General features: G+C 36.3%; 3 protein-coding genes across 3 annotated transcripts in view; 2 read left to right on the top strand and 1 right to left on the bottom strand.

Moving 5' to 3' along the window:
• Positions 1–13,281, top strand: part of LOC113513095 (GTPase-activating protein and VPS9 domain-containing protein 1) — a 45,573-nt gene extending 32,292 nt beyond the window's left edge. The window contains exons 24-31 of the mRNA XM_052902831.1: positions 46–314; positions 861–1,006; positions 2,914–3,003; positions 3,112–3,226; positions 3,839–3,986; positions 6,150–6,263; positions 6,713–6,889; positions 7,585–13,281. Coding sequence (XP_052758791.1) covers positions 46–314; positions 861–1,006; positions 2,914–3,003; positions 3,112–3,226; positions 3,839–3,986; positions 6,150–6,263; positions 6,713–6,871 — 1,041 coding nt within the window. The 3' untranslated portion in view covers positions 6,872–6,889; positions 7,585–13,281. The remainder of the gene's footprint in view (positions 1–45; positions 315–860; positions 1,007–2,913; positions 3,004–3,111; positions 3,227–3,838; positions 3,987–6,149; positions 6,264–6,712; positions 6,890–7,584) is intronic.
• A 2,215-nt stretch (positions 13,282–15,496) lies between these two features.
• Positions 15,497–18,301, bottom strand: LOC113522475 (40S ribosomal protein S23). Its single transcript, XM_026908164.3, has 5 exons — positions 18,187–18,301; positions 17,691–17,850; positions 16,728–16,926; positions 16,034–16,122; positions 15,497–15,588 (listed from the first exon to the last, which is right to left on the bottom strand). The coding sequence occupies exons 1-4, from the start codon at positions 18,188–18,190 to the stop codon at positions 16,054–16,056; spliced, it is 432 nt and encodes a 143-aa protein (XP_026763965.2). The 5' UTR covers positions 18,191–18,301; the 3' UTR covers positions 15,497–15,588; positions 16,034–16,053.
• Positions 18,302–20,404: 2,103 nt separating this feature from the next.
• LOC113522779 (DNA-directed RNA polymerase II subunit RPB9) lies at positions 20,405–21,119 on the top strand. Its single transcript, XM_026908591.3, has one exon. The coding sequence runs from the start codon at positions 20,672–20,674 to the stop codon at positions 21,053–21,055; it is 384 nt and encodes a 127-aa protein (XP_026764392.1). The 5' UTR covers positions 20,405–20,671; the 3' UTR covers positions 21,056–21,119.
• Positions 21,120–21,427: the final 308 nt, after the last annotated feature.

Below are 21,427 nucleotides of genomic sequence, written 5' to 3'. Positions count from 1 at the left end.
TTGGCAAGTTAGTTAACAACTAGTAAAGAATACACGTACGTGCAGCGATGCACGAGCACGTCGCTGGTGGAGTGGGTGCGTGCGGCGGCGGCGAGCGCGGCGGGTGGCGCGGCGGGGGTGGCGGGGGCGGCGGGGGAGGCGGGGGCGGCGCACGCGGCCGCGCTCGCGCGGGCACTCAGTGCGCCCGCAGCGCCCGCCGCCGCCGCACGCCTCGCGGCCGCGCTGCGCGCCGACCTGGCCGCGCGCCGCCCGTACGCCGCCTACCTCGCCTCGTGCCGCGCCGCGCTCACGCACGCCGAGCACACGCTGCGCGCGTGAGTATTGCTTTTTTAATATTTTATTCACAAATATTTAAACGTCTCGATTAGTTTTACCCGCGACGTGACCGAGATAAGTGGCCTATATCTTTCTCTATCTCATATAGTACGTGTACATCTAATTTGATGGCAAATCGGCTACGTCATTACGGCGCTATGAAAAAAAATTCATTTTTACACTTATAATATTAGTATGGAATGTATTTGATAATTGACAAGTACCCAAAAATTAATAATAGACTACAGTTTAAGATGTATTCTGTGTGCTAAAGCTGCCGCATAACAATTATAAATTCTGCATTCAAATTATTGTGACATATTCCATCGAATGTTAAGTCGTGAAAGGTAAAAGATTCGTATGTACATAATTAAATGAAAGTAATAAATTAGCTCTACCCGCTGACATTGATGCTCCTTTCTACTTTGGTTTTTCTGGAATAGAACTCTATTAAAGCTCGCCTCTGTACATTTGATTACATTGTCACATTTTTATAAATAACCGGTATGTACAATGAAGAATGAAATAAAATAAATGCTTTACAGGCAAACGAGCCAAGTCCGCGCGGAGTGGTCGTGGTGCGCGCGGGCGGCGGCGGCGGCTCGCACCGCCGACCAGCTGGAGCGCGGCACGGCGCTGCGCCGCCTCGCGCGCCACCACCACCCGCACAACGACCTCGCGCACTCGTACGGTACGCACGCACGCACGCACGCACGCACGCACGCACCCACCCACGCACGCACGCACGCACGCACGCACGCACACCACACGACACGCACGGACGCACGCACGCACACACGCGCGTACGCACGCACCCACGCACGCCACACGACACGCACGGACGCACGCACGCACACACGCGCGCACGCACGCACGCACGCACGCCACACGACACGCACGCACGCTTCATGATATAATCATAATAACTGAGAAAAATAGAAAATATCTCGCCCTGGCTCACGATCTCACCGAAATGACACTTCCCTATGGTTGACTGGGAGAGAATGCTTTTAGCATTAAGTCCGCCATGTACACATATTTGTACTAATGAATAAATAAATGTGGGGGGTGGCGTCCACCGAAATTATTCCAATCGTTTTGTCGGTGAACGATCTTATCCCAACCGGTCTGGAACAACATCTCAGACGGTTGGGATTCCGAGGCGGCTCACTCCCGGGAAGGATGCAGAAAGCGGTGCTCTTAGATTCTGCCCGCATTGTACGCCGGTTTCTGTCGCGGGGCCCTGAACCCCGGTCGACTGTGCTTCTACCGGGGGTTAGTTGCCATCTCCTCTCCTTAAGAGGGGAGATGGGATTTTTTGTAAAATTTAAAAAATAATAATTTATTTGCTAAAAACATAGATAATAGATAAATTATAGATAGATATTAAATCCTGTTATCTCTCCCTTTAAGAACTATTTTCCCGTGTTCTATCTTCATCCTCCAGTTTCATGCTCTCCTGTTGTGTGTGCTTTTAAGTTTGTGTATGTTTATGTATATATTTGTTTATATATAACAGTGCGCCATCTACTCTTTGTCTTTCTTTCTTTTCTCGATGTCCTCTAACCAAAGATCGTCTGGAAGAGATTGCTTAGCGATAAGGCAGCCTTTTGTATTATTTCTCATTACAATTAAATGTATTTACTATTTTATAAATGGCGCAATAAAGTGTATAAAATAAAATAAAAAATATTATGTTATAATTTATATTGTAATATTAATGTTCCAACATGACCCGCATAATGGCTAGACGCAGGACGGCACGCAACACGCGCACAATACGTACACCATACGCACACACACACCACGATGCTGTCTCAACAATATCACACGCGGATATGGTACGGTACACAACACGCGCACCACATGCTCATACACACACTACGATGTCGCGCCGCTCACACGTGCACCCACGTATACATGGAAGGATACGTCCACGCTAAGCCATATCTAGGATTGGGCAAATAAGGCTAACGGCGAAATTATTAGATCAGGATTCACTATGATTAAATATTAATGAAAAAAAAAAAACCTTACTTAAACAGAAACAACCCTCGGATCGCGGAACTGGCTCTCATCATAGAATGTAGTGCACTTGCAAATTATATATCACTTTGTAATGATTTTTCCTTGTAATTAATTTGTTGGTACACTTTTTTTATTAACCATTTTTATGCCTATTGTATTTTTTCTTTTTTTTAATACAACTTAGAATGGCAAACAAGCTGACGGCCCACCTGATGGAAAGTGGTAACCGTCGTCTATACACATGAGCAGTACCATGGACATAACAGAGTATACTGTTTCGCCCATGATACCCTCCATGCGTTGCCATTCCTGAGGACTCGGGTGTTATTCCTCTGTACCCAGTAAATTCACGCCATATCCCACCCTTTAAACCGAAACACAGCTATGCAAACACAGCTGCTTCACGGTTGAAACACGAATGGGACAGAGGTACCCAAGCAATCGACTTTTGTACAAAGTCTCCCTTCTTCTTCTCTTTTTGTGTAACATTCATATATCGTATATATAAATATTTAAAAATACTTACTATAAGTTAAAGATACAAAATTTCTATAATTTTTACGAACACAGGCGGCGAGCTAATGGACGAGAAAGCAACAAGACTGACGGCCAGCATAAAGGCCATTACAGCTGAACTGAAAGCAGACCCGTCTTGGGAGGGTGAGTCAAATTTAATATTTCCATTCTGAGACACAAAGAAAACGGTTGCAAGTTTTATACAAGGGAGAAATTATTGCCGCCTGTGACTTGAGTAATGTTTGTGCGCAGGCGCAAGTAGTGCGCTGCTGGAGACGCTGGAGCTGACGGTGGAGCGAGCCGCGTTCGCCCGCCTCTACCTACACGTCATGTTCCCCAACGGCGACGGGGACATCGCGCGCGACCAGTACGTACAATTACACAAGCACGCCCACTGTACTTATAATGGTTATAAAATACAGGCAGTCCTCGCACTTACGGTATGATTTTTTTTTATGGATGATAATGGAATGGTAACTCCGCCTGCGCTACGATATACACTGGCGGGGCACCAGTGAGGGATGATTGGTGAGGATAAAAAGGCAGGTCAGTTAGTCCATCGTGACGAATTCAACGATAAATTAGTCACGATAGTTTCCAGGGGGATCCGCGTGGAAGCGATTTGATAGGGTATATTGACAGCAATGAGGACTAACCTCCCCATTACTACTAATCGCCTTCTCCCCAGCTGTAACCAGTTTTTTTTTTTAATGAGTGATAATGTAATGGTAACCCTGCCCGCGCTATCGGTATACACCGACGAGATACCAGTGGAAGGTGATAGGTGAGAGTGAATACAGGTCACTTGGTGTCTGTAACCATGATGAATTCAACGAGAATTAACCATGATGGTTTCCAGGAGGAACCGAGTGGAGGTTGACCTAATATTGCTAGTAATGGGGCTACTAGAGCTGATTACTAATAATGAAGGTGTACCGAGTGGAGTGGTGAGTTATGAGAGTTCGTGTGTGTGTGGCAGGGTGCTGCACGAGCACGTGCGGCGCGTGGCGGGCGCGACGAGCGCGGCGCGCGCGGGCGTGGCGGCGCGCCACCTGTGGGCGGCGCCCTACCCGCGCGCGCAGCGCCATCTGCGACACCTGCCCGTCTACCGCGCGCCCAGGGACAAGGTGCGACACGTGCCTGCACACGCGCACACATACTTATTTATTTATTCTTTATTGACTGCATCCAAAAAAATAGTACAAAAGGCAGCCTTTAGTACATTACTGCAGCGGCCAACAACTGAGGCAATGATGGACGAACGTGCAAATGTAGGCCGAGACGTAGCCGAGGCACACATACGTGAGTCCATCAATGCCTAATTGTGATCAAGGATTGTATAGTACTTTTCTCAAACAGTACGCGGAAATCAAAAACACAATTTTACTTTTTAAGTTCAATGACGAATAACGAACAATAATAATTTTTCACGCACCATATAGTTCCTTTGTTTTTTTTTTTTTTTTTTCAATAAACAGCTTTCTACTTGCAAACCAGTTCGAAATTTATATAAAACCTTTATTTAGTTACCTCCTTGGCAGCCATGTTTTGAAGTAAAAGGTCATTCCATTTTTAAATTACAGGACAGATATGAGTTTACATAGTAATTTATCTGGCCGCAAAACACGACTGAATATGGATTTTCAAGAAGATTGTCAAAATAATGCTCACATTTCCAAGCATGTTTGAAAAAAATACTATATAACATTCTTTCCCAGTATATAAACAAAAATATATATATAAAAATAATAAACAATATATTATTACCTAAAATAATTACATACAATAGAGAACTACTGCACATTATGATTATGTAAATATACATACATGAATACATTAAACAAATTATTTAAATATACAAGTATATATCATAAAGACATACATACAAATATAAATATACATACATACTTATAGATTATATACGATAACAATGATAGAGAGCAAAGGTGATATTGAAGATAATGATTTTTTTTTATACAACTTAAAATGGCAAACAAGCTGACGGCCCACCTGATGGAAAGTCATAACCGTCGCCTATAGACATGAGCAGTACCATCAGAGTATACTGTTTCGCCCATGGTACCCCCCATGCGTTACCATTCCTGAGGACTCAGATATTATTCCTCTGTAAAAATTCATGTATCATCTTCACGAAACACAGCAGAAGATGAAATACGAATGGGACAGAGGTACTATCGACTTTTGTACAAAATTATGACGATCTAATTTTTAATAGATATTCATGTGTATATAATTTTAATGGGGTCTAAAAAGGGACTACTCACACTTATTCATCTCCATTCGCGTTTTGCTGAACGATTTTAGTCACACTTATTCAGCTCTGCTTCTATCAGCCGCGTACGGTGTCGTAAGAATGAGAAAAGCCGTCATAGCGTGCTATCTCCGCTGAAACGCTTGTCTACTGCGTCGACGTTGAATATGCTGCATTTCGTAAAAATAAAACAATTATAATTATTATAAAATACGTCTGCACTCTTTAATCCTTTCGTACATAATGATTACGCAATAAATCAAATCAATGCAGAAACAATACAGGTCGCAACTTGTCGACAAGGAGTCGCGAAACATCCCTGAAAAGAGCTATTTCGCCGCGTTCGACGGTAAATGCGGAGGAACAGCGCTGAACGCTTTCTATAGCATTCGCATGATAAATACACATCCTCATTTTTTTATTTTTTATTTTTTTTTATTACATCCACTGCGTGAGCCTTGCAGTCTTCCAATACGCTCACCCAGGAAAGCAGAAGTACAATAACATATAAAAAGGAATATTACACAAAAATAATAAACAAAAAATAATATAAAAAGATTTAACTGAAATAAAAAACGTCTGAACACAAATACTCTGTGGTTACTCGACGAAACTCCGCAACGCGCCGACGAAAAACGCAAGTTGGAGGCAAATACATCCAATTGCGGTTACTGGCTCAAAATATCATTGAGTAGTTTCAATGCAAGAGATAGGGAAACCTGCTTAGCCAACTCTGTTTTTCATAATGGAACATCGAATAAGTGCCGTCGACGTGCTCGCACGATTTTATACCGAGTAGCCGCGAAAGCAAAATAGACGCGGAAAGCTGATAAGCTGAAAGTGGAAGCTCCATACAAAATCGTTGTTTTCTATGGACAAAAGCTGAATATAGCTGAATAAGTGTGAGTAGTCTCTAAGATATCTCGTTATCTCAAACGTTAAATTAGCTGTAGGTATAAATATTGATTCGTTTTTGTCACTCTAAATAGACATACTAATGTTAGCGTTGATTGTGCAGCTGGCGTGCGTGATGCGGTGTGTGACGTCCATCATGGCGGTGCTCGGGCTGACAGAGGGCGCCGCGCCCTCCGCTGACGACCTCACGCCCGTCCTCGTCTACGTCATACTCAAGGTAGCTATCATTATCGTATTTTTTTTTAATGGGTGATAATGGAATGGTGACACCACCTGCGCTATACACCGCCGGGCCACCGGTGAAGGATGATAGGTGAGGATGAAGCAGGTCAGTTAGCCCATCGTAACGAATTTCACTAGGATGGGCGGCGGTAATCACTTACCATCAGGTGAGCCGCATGCCTGTATGCCCCCTGTGTTATAAAAAAAAATTAACCACGATGGTTTCCAGGGGGAACCACTTGGAGGTCGACCTGATAGGGTGTATTACTAGCAACAGGTCAATTAGACTCCATTACTAACAATCCTTCCCCCCCCCCCCCCCCTATAGCGAGCGGTTGTACCGAACTATTTCTAAGACACATGCGTTTTAGAACTTGTTTTTGCGTTGCACTGTGGTATAAACGTGTTTAACTGAGGACTTAACCTTTATGCGTGGCGGTGCAGGTGAACCCGCCGTCGCTGCTGTCGACGATCGAGTTGGTGAACGCGCTGGGCGGCGCGGCGCTGCAGGGCGAGGCGCTGTACTGGTGGACGCAGTTCTGCGCCGCCGTCGCCTACATCAAGACCATGGACTACCCGCGGCCCGACGCGCCCGACACCTAGCGCACACATACACGCCTGGTCAGTCGCCTACACTGTCGCTGTTATATAAATTCACTGTTATAGCCCACTTTTCAAACCGAAACATAGCCATACATAGACACACGAATGGGTTAGAGGTACCTAAGCAGAGGACTTCTGTATCCAAGCAGACGACTTTCGACAAAATATTGTTTGCCGAGTCACTTAGTTACATTATAAAATTTACTAACTCTTCTTCTTCTTCTTCTTCTTCTTCTTTTCGTGAAGTTTTGTCTAGCTGGGTAAAGCTACACATTGAGTTGTGTTGCCATTTTGTGTTATTGCGGCATACACAAAAAGTGTGATAAAATGTGCTTACAAACATTTAAAAGGCCAGCAACGCACAAGCAACTCCTCTCATGCTGCAGGTGTTCATAAGCAAAGGTAGCCACTTTCCATCATGTGGACCGTCTGCTTGTTTGCCTCTCTGACAATAAAAAAAAACATGTATGTAAGTTTTTATATGTTTTTTTTTATGCAACTTAGAATGGCAAACAATCTGACGGCCCACCTAATGAAAAGTGGTAACCGTCGCCTACAGACATGAGCAGTACCATGGGCATAACAGAGTATACTGTTTCGCCCGTGATACCCCCATGCGTTGGCATTCCTGAGGACTATTTGTGACTAAAGCTGTAAATAAACGTTTATTATTATCATTAAGAGATTCATTAAAATTTTTAATTGTATTACAGATGTCAGCGCGTGTTTACGAAATAAAATTGGTAAAGGATCGGCATGCCGCAAACCGCGGGCGGTGTTATACAATTTAAAACGAACATAGACAAAATTATCCATAAAAAAACACTAGAGCTTAGTAATATAATCGAATGTAGAAAACTTTTCTGTCAATCATGTATTAATTTATGGTGATCAATGTGACATTTACACGTTGTTTATGGTGTTACCCCCTTTTATTTTAACTATTACACTGTTTTGTCGTTTTCTTTTAAACTGAGAATTTAACGCCAAGGAAAGAGACGAAACAGTTCATAAGCGGAAATTGTGCAGCCGAGTTCTTTCTACCACAATAAAATAAACACTTTCTTTATTTAGCTTGCCTGAATTTAATGCTAATAAGTTGTTTAGGGACCTTTTTAAAAACCTCTTTGAAGAAATCGTAATAAATTTAAAATATACGATAAACACCTCATAGTATGTTGACAGTCCACCATCTTATATAACTTACCGGAATTTAATGAAGAATTAGGAAGGAGGTTTAATAATATTTACGAAAAGGTATTTGAAGAAATAATGACGAATTTAAAACATACATTAATTATATAACATGCCACATTGATCACCTAACGTAATATTTAAAATGGAGGGACAATGAAACGCCCTTCGCTTGTACACTTCCATTAAAAATAGAAAATATAATCATCCTCAAAAATGTATTTTGAATATAATTATGTAAATAATATAGGAGAGTGTAACATTATTTAATACGATATCGTGGAATTACGTATTAGATTAATTTAATTATAAGTAATACTAATGTTTGAACTAAAGAGATTTCGAAGTACAGTCTTGGTAGTTTAATAACACTGAACCCGAGGCCTACGTTACGTATTCGAGTAGCCTAAAATTATAGTTTAAATTTAACTTTCGAGGGATATCTGTTTTGAGGATTTTGACTCGCTTTTGTTTGGAGTCAGCCTATGTTTCACGTATTCGTCATATCGGTGTCTCTTTCTATAAGGAATAATAAAGTTTTTTTTTTTTATTATAATCATACAAAATATACTGTTAGGACACTTGATACGACACGACGAACTTATGAACATTATAATAGAAGGTAAGATAGAAGGAAGGAGGGGAAGAGGGAGACCAAGGTATAGTTACACCAAGCAGATTAAAGAAAAGGTTAGTATAGTGTCGTATCAAGAGGTAAAGAGACTCGCTGAAAATCGTAGTGAGTGGCAAGAGCTCCACCGACAAGAGCGCAGCTCTTAAATAAGCTAGATAGATAGAGAAAACACACTAAAAAAAAATACTATCATAGCTCTCGACGTCTCTGCACGGAGATTAAGATGAGGATGGAATTATCTATGAGTTTAATTTTTTAAGGAATAGACTATGTTTTTTTATCTGCCGTAAATGAAGTTTCTGGTTGAGAGTGCACTTACTCATTTAAACGCATTAAATTTAAATATTGAGGTGGTTCTTTGCCCTGTGTACGACTTTATCAATACTAGAGTGGGTACAACTACGCAGCGATAGACAGATGCTTATCTCTCGAGAGTATTATATTAACTTATTTATAAACATTATGAATATACTATATTCATCTTGTAGATTGGGATATACAAAGTAGAATAACGGTGAGTTTTGCATTAGTAGAAATCGTCATGTAGTCTGAAGTGGGTAGGAAATCCTAAGCAAGCTTTACTATTTTTTTTTTTAATTACATTTAGATACACATTAAAAATATATATATATAAAAAAAAATAACTGTGTGGAAAATGTGTTTGTGATGTCAAAATAGGAATATTTAATATATTAATATCCTATTTTCATTGTGTTGTCTTGTCGTGTATCAATAATAAGCTGTGTAGATTTATTATTATAAAAAAAAAAAGAAAATATGTCTGAAATAAATACTTGTCAAGATTCTTTCAAAATTGTTGGCTTTTTTTATACCACAAAGACGGCAAATGAGTATACAGCCCGTCTTATAAAAGCAGTGTTGCCTTTATCAAGATAAAAATATCCTATATGGTAATTTAGGTCATAAATAACTATTAAAACTTTTTCTATGGTATCTAATACTTATTTCATTTAATCTATAGTTCTATAATGCGTCCAAGCATATGTAGTATTTATAATAATAGAACGTGGATCGGTTATACTGTATCATCAGACAGATCGTAAATGTTTCACTTTATTTTATTTTTATATATATAAGTAGTAAATCTAAACAGCTTAATTTTACGTATTTTATTTAAGTGAATGTAAACTCAATCGCCGTACGAGTTGCCTAAATGGAAATCATCTTGTTCGACTGTGATGTTAGGTTGCGTAATACTCGGATAAAGAGGTGTATTTTTGAAGAAATTGTATGTAAATTATTATATTTAGGGAGTGGATTGATATTGAAAAAATAATGAAAAATTACTAGCTGTAAGTTTTCTCTGTAATATGCGAAGTGTTGACATGCAAATAAGGAGTGGGTATTATATAGTAATTTCTATATATTTTAGTTACAATACTATATACTTATATACTGGTTCAATAACGAATATGTTAAAAGTCTGTTATCGAAAATAATAATATTCAATAAGAGACTTTAAATATATTCGAAAATAAATATCCGATATTGGTGATGTGCTTTTTTCACTATCAGTATCTAGTAGAATCCAATATATAAATATCGAATCGGTATCCATATTACCCATTCCTAATTCAAATATATAAATTGAGAAAAGTAAATCGACTGGTTCGATTCAGAGGTGCCAGTTTCTAAAAAAAAAAAAAATAAAAAAAAATATTTATTTCTAAAATAGAATTTAAATTTGATATCACAGTAAAATCTTTACAAGCTACAATTAGGTTTAAGTCAAAACCATTATAAATTTAAATTATCATGATTCATAAAAAGTATTTTTGACGTAACTAATTAAAATATTGGAATTAAGAGAGGTCTAGAGAAATGGTGCCTCAGAATCGACCTGTGTCACTAAGGAAGTTAAAGAGGTTATAAAGAAGGAAATACAATACACTATATGCAAGGCGTTCTGAATTAATATCAGATACTTTTTAATTATAATTCCGTTTTTACCCTTTGCCGAATTTTCCAACAATAATTCAACACTCTGAATTTATCGTTCGGTTAACACAAATGAGAATGTATATGTATATTTAATAAATTTTATTTTCTAACTACCTACTTGTTACCTACATGAAATAATGGTCAATGAGATGAAACTCGTATAAAATGAGATTATATTTTTATTTAGAATCTCAATCTGTGGGCAGCAACTTGAAAATATGAACACCTTATTTTTTTTTTTTTTTTTTTTTTTTGTATAAAATTGGTTTGGAAACAGTATTTATCGAGATAATACCGATACTAATTTACTTATTTTAGATATTTTTTTTTATGTCTGAAAATATTTTAAAATAATGTAAAGATTACGAAGTGGCGATAAAGACATTAATCGAAATATGTATATGTGTGCAGCTATAACCATAACTACAGTTCTCTCTTTAGCTTTATATTTTTTTTGTCTATGCAGTCATGACATTCCTTTAAAATGTTTTAGACTGATTTTCGTAAAGATCGAAAATAATTCTCGAATAATTAATAAAGGGTTTTCTTTCCTCGTAGGAAACTGCCTTCCTTACCTTCGTACAATGTAACAACAGCTGTAGTGATGATCCATTTGAGAATACAATCACACAATTTGAGTACATCAATAAGGAAGTTAGCAAAAAATTTTAAAATAGAACGTCGAAACAACATACTCGCGTTTAATTACTAGCGTAGAGAAGGGTACGGGTAAATTGTAAACCTATCTCATTCTGTGACCATGCCGTTTGGCACTTATCTAAGAGATTAGTAAGTTTAATACTAAACCCCTCGTCCCTCCCTCCTCTTTTATACTGAGCAGAGGGCCTACCATGAAATGAAATTCCGAAGTTTCGGACTCAATTTCGTGTTTTCTTTCATACCTAATACGGCCCAGTAAATGGAGCTTAACATTTCGTTCGTCACAAATCCTACCATAAAAGTCCAAAGGAATACTATTTTAATATTTTTAATGTTTTTAAACGGTAAGTATTATGTAATTTTAACAGCAAATTTGTGTTTCGTTCGGCTCCGAAATTTCGGAAAACATTTCATGGTAGGCCCTCATTATATTATAATAGTATATTCGAACAAAGTAAATTTCCATGTTGATGTAACTATTTGTGTAAGTGGAGTCAAAGTTATGTTACTATAATCCATTGAGCGTAATTTAAGTTAAAGTTTTAATCGTTTTAGCACATAGGCCTTTCTAGGGGCCTGCTCTCTCTGGAAAATAATTCTAAATACACCAATGTTAGCACTAGTTTATTTTGCACTCTAACAAGACTTCTAGAAAAAATTATGTTTACTTTGTCTATTTTATTATTATCTACATTGGGCGTGCGATGCATTCATACTTGTAGCGAACATGGAAGGAAAAGCAAAAATATTTCATGTTACATTGCACCAATCTGTACCCGGTATAAATACTTTACAATGTACCTACCAATATCTTTAAATTGCTTAATACAACTAATATTAAAAGGTGTAAAATTAAGAACTTCTTTTCTTGAAATGTGAAAACAATTTTTTAAATATAGAATGAGCTGTCAAGTTTCTAATAAAATAGACAAGGTGTAACTTTTTTTAACACCGTTTACTGTAAACTAATATATATAATAGTTGTACAGCTGTTATTAGATTTCCTTAGTCTAAGAGCTGGTAACTGTCGAAGATAAGTGTTCAGTGCCATTTATGACTACCCATAGTTCTATAAAGCCTAGTCAATTGTCTTCAGAAATTACAGATTCTACATTAAAATAATTATAACAATTGAGCTTTCTATATCATCATCATTGTACCACAATCAAGGACTAAAATGTTTCATTTCTAATTCTCTCTATGTCTACATAGTGCTAGCTCTTAGATTGTTTATTTTTTAAGTAATTATTATTCACCAGTTAATCATCCACTTATTACTTACGATCCAATTTGAGAAAACAAAATTTAAGCTACTATTATATATTATATCCCTACATAAAATAATGGCAAATTCAACAGCATCCAGATATCAAGATGTTTCATTAATAAAGCCTTCATTTGTTTAGTAATAATTAGGTAAGTTGATGCACTTTATTATAAGCTTAAATATATATGCAAATGCATACATATATATAAAAGTAACTAGCCGGTGTCTGTACATAGTAAATATTTAAGAAACACAAATGCGGCGGTACACATAAAAAAAAAAAAAAACCAAACCAATTACAACTCTAAAAATATTTGGGTGCTGTTGAATTAGATATTAATTCATTGATAAATATGTTTCCTTGGCGTTGTTTTCGGATACAATTAATAACTTTCTATAATAGAAAGGCATAATATCTAGTAAGGTCAACAAAATAAAAGCTAACGTCTAATATTTGCAATATAAATTCCAAATCAACTGTAAAATGTTTCAAACTTTTAACTTGACAACTCTCGCATAATTTCGTTTTTAAATCGTGTATATTTGTCTTTTCTATTTTTTAATTAGAATAATATCGTTGCATATAGTTCAATAATCTGCTGTTAGTTGCTAACTTTATTAGTGTAAAGCCAGATGCGTACCTATTGTAATCAGAGCAATGAAATTATATTTAGCAATAAAAAAATATGTTTACGGTATGGTTTCATTTTTGAGGAATGCGTGGAGGTAGATCTAGCAAGGTTTTTTTTTATGCAACTTAGAATGGCAAACAAGCTGGCGGCCCACCTGGTGGAAAGTGGTAACCTTCGCTTATAGACATAAGCAGTGCCATGGACATAACAGAGTATACCGTTTCGCCCATGATATCCCCCATGCATTACCATTTCCGAGGACTCGGGTTTTATATTAGTAACAACGTCCAACAAAGCAAACAAAGTAAGGACTCACGTCCCGTTATGCGTTTACTTAATACCGACATCCTCTAAAGAATTTTTATAAACACGGCTCCCAATTAGCTTTGCGATAAACAAGAATAAAAACTATGTTCTACCCGACTTTAGGAGTTCAAGCTGTACGAGGTTTGTCCGGAAAGTACGTATAAAAGTTTTTTAAAAATTTTATTTTACAATTATTCAGGTAAATCAATTTTATCCCCTTCAAAGTACTCCCCCTGTGACATAATGCACTTGTGCCAACGCCGTTTCCACTGTGAGAAGGCTCCTTGAAAGTCCTCTGGTTGTAGGTTTCTCAGCTGCCCCGTCGTAGCTTTTTTTTTATCTCATTTATGTCCCCTAAATGCCGCCCCCGAAGTACCAATTTGGTTTTTGGGAACAAGAAGAAGTCACACGGGGCCAAATCCGGCGAATAGGGGGGTGTTCGGTCACCGTAATGGAATTTTTACTCAAAAACTCACGGACAACAAGAGAGGTGTGGGCAGGGGCATTGTCGTGGTGAAGAATCCAACGCCCCTCTCGCGCCAATTCTGGACGAACTCGTGCCACACGAGCTTTGAGGCGTCTGAGCACATCGACGTAGAATTTTCCATCAACTGTCTGGCCTGGAGGGACGAATTCTTGATGGACAATCCCCCGAACATCGAAAAAAACAATCAACATTGTCTTGACATTTGAGCGGGATTTTCTTGATTTTTTTGTTCGTGGTTCCCCGGATGTCTTCCACTCTTTGCTTTGGGATTTTAATTCGACATCAAATTCGTAGAACCAAGACTCATCTCCAGTGATGACTCGGTTCAAAAAGTCACCATTCTCTTGATTACGACGCGCTGCTCTTCAACGGAAGCGGGCTCCATGCCGACGGGGTTTCGTTAAGAGGTAACTTCACAGATGGCGTGACAAGCCAGTTCGCACCGCACGGCGGTCAGACCAGAACTGAAGCATTGTTAGGGACATAAGGAAGGGGTCCTGCGCTTACCTGGCCTCCCCACTCCTCTTTCTCGCATTCCAGAACACTTTTATACGAACTTTCCGGACAGACCTCGTATGTCCTATGTGCTCAACAATATTATAATCTATTATAAATTTCGTCAGTCTCTTAAATATGTCAATTTTCTTATGATGTATCAAATAAAAATTACTCAAGTTGGAAATTGGGGAGAAGGGATTGTTAGTAATACAGTATAGGACTGCAAATCCCATTGCTAATAATATACCGTCCACCACGTGGTCCCACCTGGAAACCATTGTGCCGAATTCCAGGTGTATTCATCACGATGGGCTAACTGACCTGCCTTTTCATTCTCACCTGTCATCTCTCACTGGTGCTCCGCCAGTGTATACCGTTAGCGCCGGCGGAGCTACCATACCATTTTCACCCATTAAAAAGTTATAAAGAAGTTGGTAACTATTGTTTTCGATAGTATGAATTCTCGACCCTTTTTTTTTACTTATCCCCTTATTCATAAAAACATACTTCTCGTAAACTCATTTTACCTATTAAACCTTTCTTTTACAAATTCCGAATTTGAAAGAACAGTTTTATAGTACATAATGTACTTATATCTAGACTTTTAATATGTAAGGTCAATTTAAATAATGTAACTTAATTATAATTTTGTTTACCGGTTTTTTTTTTATATAAAATGTAAAATATTTGCATGCATGCCTATATCTTTTAAGGCAATTAAACAGATGCCAAAATAATACCACGTGGCTTGTTATAATTTTAAACTGTTTAATGCAAATAAACTAATTTCATTTCATAGGTTTGTAGGTTTTAATTTTTATATAGGCCCTTAGGTTAGATTTTTTTTTTATTTTGAAGTGTAAAAAGAGAATGTTACAGGTTACAGTTGTGTGCTGTTACTGGACTTTAAATACATATAAATTCAGATCTGTCACTTATACACGGGAGAAATGGATTGGAAGGTTTTGATAGAACAAAAAATAAGTTATTTTGTTGCACATAAATTTATTTATGTACTTGATTTTACATTTTTATAAAGTTCACTTATAAACAACACCACTTTACAGCAGCAGGACACTGGAACAAGGAAATTTATATTAGAAACACATAGATGGAGCAATGGAAGATGTGAACATTACAGGAAAAATATCAGTCCTTAGTGTGACGTCATGGCATTCAGCAGTAGCAAATAAAGTTAATAGCATCATTTGATAATAAAAATAGAAATAACTTCCTGGTTGAATATTATGTACTTTGTCAGATTGATTTAAAAAAAAAATAAGATTCACAAGTCAATAAAAAAAAAAAGAAATAGTTACAAAAGGACCATAATGACTGGGCTAAATCTTTATTGTAAATAAAAACTACACTACTAGATGTTTCGATGTTTAGAAATAAACATAAAAGTCAAATGAAAGTTAATATTTGACTGTATATGGTATATTTTATATCAATGCTTCATCAAAACAATAATCCTGGAAATAATATATTTTTTAATTTACAATTATAAATATATAAGAACCTTATCACAGTGCGAGTTGTCTATGATCGTGGCCTCTCCTTCTTTTCTTTGTACAGGGCTAAAAGTGAGACGTTGGCTACCTTCACGACCTGTAAAATAAAAATATTCTCAGTAAAGATAAAAAGTAAAGCAAATATACATATAAAACTAGTATATCAGTTAGCTAGTAACATCATGGCATTCAGAGTAGCAAATACTCCGATTATAGCAAATCATCACATGTAATGCCAAGTTATAACAGCTCTATACATAGTAAATTTAATTAAATTTAACTACCTACAAATATAGACTAATTTGCTTCATGAAATAATTTAAGCTTTGCACTAACATGACTTTGAAAACTCTTTGAAAAAAATTTAGATGGGTTCTGAAACCTTATTGATTGTAGAAATATTATCAAAACTGATTCATAATTACCAAAGATATAGTAGAATGTTCTCTAAGATGCTTAAAAATTCTACTGAAGTCATTTTTAAATTTCTTTTTAATAAACAAAATGTTGAAATAACAACCTAAAAATATAATCGCAATAATTTTCAATCTACCCACAATAATTTTTTTATTCATTAATTACAATTTCTGAAAAATAGATTAATCAATCAATCAATTCTTTAGTCTACCCCCATAACCTAGTATAAAAATAATATAATTTTATGAATATTACCCAAATAAATTTACTAGTAAGAGGCCTCACCTTAAATCTGACTCCGGGAATATCACCAACAGCATGACCCTTACGACCAAATCCTGCAACTAGCACTTCATCGTTCTCCTCAATGTGATTGAGACAACCATCCCGAGGAACGAAGGCTGTGATCTTCTTGCCATTCTTGATGAGCTGGACACGAACACACTTGCGGATAGCAGAGTTGGGCTGTTTGGCTTCAACACCACTGTTGGGAAATGCCATTATTATATAGCAATTGTAGGGACATCATAGTTAATATTAGAGTGCACAACATATAAAAAGAAATATAGACACAATTTGTATGCCATAACAATTTGTTAGATTTGTTTTCAACAATTTATAGAAATGTGTTTAATAATAAATAGCATTAGTTACTGTATTAATATTAGCTCATTAATTAGTTTCTAGAGTCCAAAACTAGTCAGGCAACACAGAGATTAATGGGAGTAAATATGTTGTTTGTATTTTTATACAAATGTTTTATAGTTTTATTATATATATAGTTTCCAATTTTTAAATCCATATATCATAATTATGAATTAATAGTAGAAATCTGTATAAAAATGGTCTATATATAGTAATAATGTAATCATGGAATAATTAGTTTAAATGTGCATGTACTGGACTAGAGAAATAATTTAAAACTAGGTCACAAAATAAATTTATGCAAAATTATCAACCATAACACAACCACGGTTTTAGAGTTCCTCCAGGCGCTGTTAGACGCCACCGCTCGCAGTATTATCCTGTGATTGTAGTAGAAACACATTCACAGGTATAATACCACGCGCGGGAGCGTCCTCGTTCCCGGCATGCGTCGTTCCTCGATAGATATGCTACACAACCAGTCATTCTACAAAGTCTCTGTAAAACAATACTTTAAACGGTCTCGAGACATACTGACACTGTTATAAATAGTTCAAAAACAGTTTCGCATCTATGCTTATTAAACTGGAGAAACGTACTTACACTTTTTCCAGGACGATGCCCTTGGCGTGAGATGCACCACCGAAGGGATTAGCCTTCCACCTCGTTCCCATGTGGGCCTTTTTGTAATCTTTGTCTGCCCATCGCTGCTCACGGCGATGGTTCACGTGCTTACGCGCCGTACGTATTCCTCGGGGTTTACCTGAAATATCGATGTCGCCGGTTAGCACCAATGTTTACATGAACAGCAAAATCGACCCACCGTATTTTTTTAAACATAACATGAACGGGGAAACTTTTGCCGGACCTAATTATTATTGTAGGAACTACGCGATTGAAATAGATTTATTTTACACCACGAGAAAAACATGTCTGCGCCATGGCCGACACTAGGCGTGCGGTTGTATTTTTCATATACTCAGACAGTAGTAATACATAATCACTTAAATAATTACATTAGACTATATTGAACTTATTCACATATTTTGAACAAAAAATAATAATTAAATGACAACAAAAACACAAAACTATCCCTTACCCATTTGGATAGCACGACACCAGTCGGCTACGGATGGGAAAAGAAATTAAAATCACTCGTCCAACCAACCATTGGCTTCAATTTTACATTCCTACCAATTACAAGAAAAATTTTATCATTGCCAGAATAAAAAAATATCGATTTTATACCTTTGTAAACGGTCATTTGTATACACCATTTTTAAAATCTTAAGTACAATTTCACAGAGCTCTTATTCAGATTAAATTACAATATATGAATGTAACATAAAAAATTATAGTATGAATGTATTATATTGTATTATATTATTAAATTTTAATGTATATCGCAGGTATTATTTATTTATAATAAAAGGCAAAATGGTAGACGCCACTGTCTGTAAATATTTGATAATAATGAAGGTTGTTTATCACCAGTTTTTTTATAAAGGAACATGGTCTTAACTTGAAGATTTCAATACAATGGGTTAATACCCAAGTAACATACATTCACGAATTTGACTTCTGCGGACTAGTTAAAAGATAGATGCGATTTTATATGTCTATCCCTCTTTAACCCATTCGCAATGTCATAAATACAACGAGCAACACACTATGTGCATTCCATCTATTGTATTCCGAAATATTTATATCTTACTCTAAGAACAAGAAATTACATTCAAGGAATGATAAAATAAAAGCAGTAAATCATATTTTTGCTTTCTTTCTTCTTATACAAATATAATATGTAAAAAGAGGACGAAAGATACACAATCAGTTGCTTTTTTTGTCAACTCATAGCAGGCTAGTGTAAAGAAAATGTTATACCTAAGAAAAAGGAATTACATAGAAGGAATGTAAGAGAAATGGGTTGATCAAATAAAATGCTTAATATTGTAGTTCTCTTTTATAACGCCATCATCGGTAGGAAAATATAAAGACTAATAATAGAATTGTAAAAACATAAGAACAATAGAAAATCAATATAAATATTACATGACAACTTAACTATTTAAATTTATTCCATTAGAAACATTTATCTCATATTATTTGTTAATACCTTTCAATATAATTAACATATTTCGCCTTGAAATGATATAAATATATAAAAGACGGAATATGATGGCCAGTAACATAAAAGGCGTATTATGATGGCCAGTAATACGCCACACCAACCTTCCGGGATAAAAGTAAGACAGGTCTGTCCCTAAAACGAACCTTTCTTCCCGATTTGGTGACCGACCCAGTAGCTTGGGAGGCTGGTGCAGGAAGTACAGGAGCGAAATGTGGAGAAGTGAAACATGAAGATTAGTCGCGTGAAGGGGCGTCATGTTAAGTAGTACTCAGTTCAAAATGAGCGGACTTTACACGGTCAAGACTCACAGTGACATTCTTACTATTAATGTAGAGAGTTGCAGTTTTAAAGATACAGTTACATTTACAGTCTTTAGATACAATAAAAGCTGTAAATCATATGGTTGCCTTCTTTTTTTTTATACAAATATAATTAGTAAATGAGGACGAAAGAAACACCATCAGTTGCTATTTTTCAGTGTATAGAAAATGTGTATGTAAAATTTTTGTTCATTTACATTACTAGATATATTCGACACATTTTATGTAGAAAGTATGCAAACAGGTTGTATCTAAATTTAGTAGAGTTATACGGCCGTATAATATTAAGAACAGGGAATTACATAGAAGAAATGATAAAATAAATTACTTTTTTCAGTGTATATAAAATGTGTATGTAAAATTACTGTTCATTTACTTTACTAGATTAGATATTCGTCACAGTTTATATAGAAAGTATGCAAGCAGTTGTATATAAATTATACGGTTAATCTAGTAATGTAAATGAACAATAATTTTACATACACATTTTATATACACTGAAAAATAGCAATCACCATCAGTGTTTCTTTCGTTCTCTTTTTATTAGTTATATTTGCATAAAAAGAACGGAGGTCACCATATGATTTATAGTTTTTATTGTATCATTCCTTGTTCTTAGGTCTTACTTAATCATGACGTGACACTTGACCTATTACAAAGTAAAAACTACATTTCAAACAAATTATCATATTGAAGACTAGGCAGCATGGTCTCCGACCTTAGCCTGTTCCACAACGAAACAAACGTACTAAAAAAAAAAAGTAAAAACTACTCTGTGTTTGACATTATTTGTGACTTATTTCTAGCAATAAGAAGACTAGGCAGCATGGTCTCCGACCTTAGCCTGTTCCAAACGGAACAAACGTACTAAAAAAAAAAAAAAATCTAGCAATAATTATATAGTTTCTCGTACGTTCTCCGCTTCTGAAATTTTCTTAATTCTATAGTATTGCTATTTTATTCCATTAATTGTTATTTACACTTAAACACAGTGAAATTGATTGATTTGATTTATTCCTTTGCCAACCAGTGTTTTTGTAGTACGGTGATAATAATTTACTTTTACGAATTCTGTGTGCAACAATCATACCTGTTTGTATTGCATCTAAGAAGCTTTCTTATTTAACGATACAATGACGACTCTAAACCTTGGCAGAAAGGATGGAGGGCCAGGTTATGTGGGCATTCAGTTTTGTTTGGAATGTAATAACATGCTTTACCCGCGTGAAGATAAAAACAACAAAGTGTTGTTGTATGCTTGTAGAAATTGTGATTATAAACAACTAGCGGATTCAAACTGTGTCTATGTTAACAAAATTATGCACGAAGTGGATGAGTTGACCCATATCAACCCTGATGTAGTGAGTGATCCAACATTGCCTCGTACTAAGGATCACATGTGTCCAAAATGTAGCCACAGAGAAGCTGTATTTTTCCAAGGGCAAACAAGACGTGCTGAAGAAGAGATGAGACTATATTATGTGTGCACAAGTTGTAAGCATAGGTGGACTGAGTGAAATTTAGAATTATTTGCTGTAAGAAATATTTTAAGGACAATAAATGTAACTATTATAAGATTTATTCAAATACTTTTATTTTACTGTAATCCATTTTTGTCAAGTCTTTTTATATTGAGCATTAATTTTTCCAATTACTCTGCTAATTCCCAAATTGTCTTACATTTTTTTTAGATAAAATTGCAACCCCACTTATATTGGCAAATACTGGCAAGATGCTAGTCAGGGATGATAGTTGAGAATGAAAGTAAGTCATTTAGTCAATCCTGACTAATTTAGTAAAAATTAACTGATAGTTTTCAGGCGGTACCAAGTGAAAGGCGGTAACATGACAGGGTATGGAGCTACTCATATCTTATACTAACAATCCAT

This window comes from Galleria mellonella, unplaced genomic scaffold, assembly GCF_026898425.1.
Source record: "Galleria mellonella isolate WM207_F2 unplaced genomic scaffold, CSIRO_AGI_GalMel_v1 utg962, whole genome shotgun sequence".
In the NCBI taxonomy this organism is placed as follows: domain Eukaryota; kingdom Metazoa; phylum Arthropoda; class Insecta; order Lepidoptera; family Pyralidae; genus Galleria; species Galleria mellonella.
The sequence above is the reverse complement of the archived record's forward strand: the minus strand, read 5'-3'. Positions and strand labels throughout refer to the sequence as shown.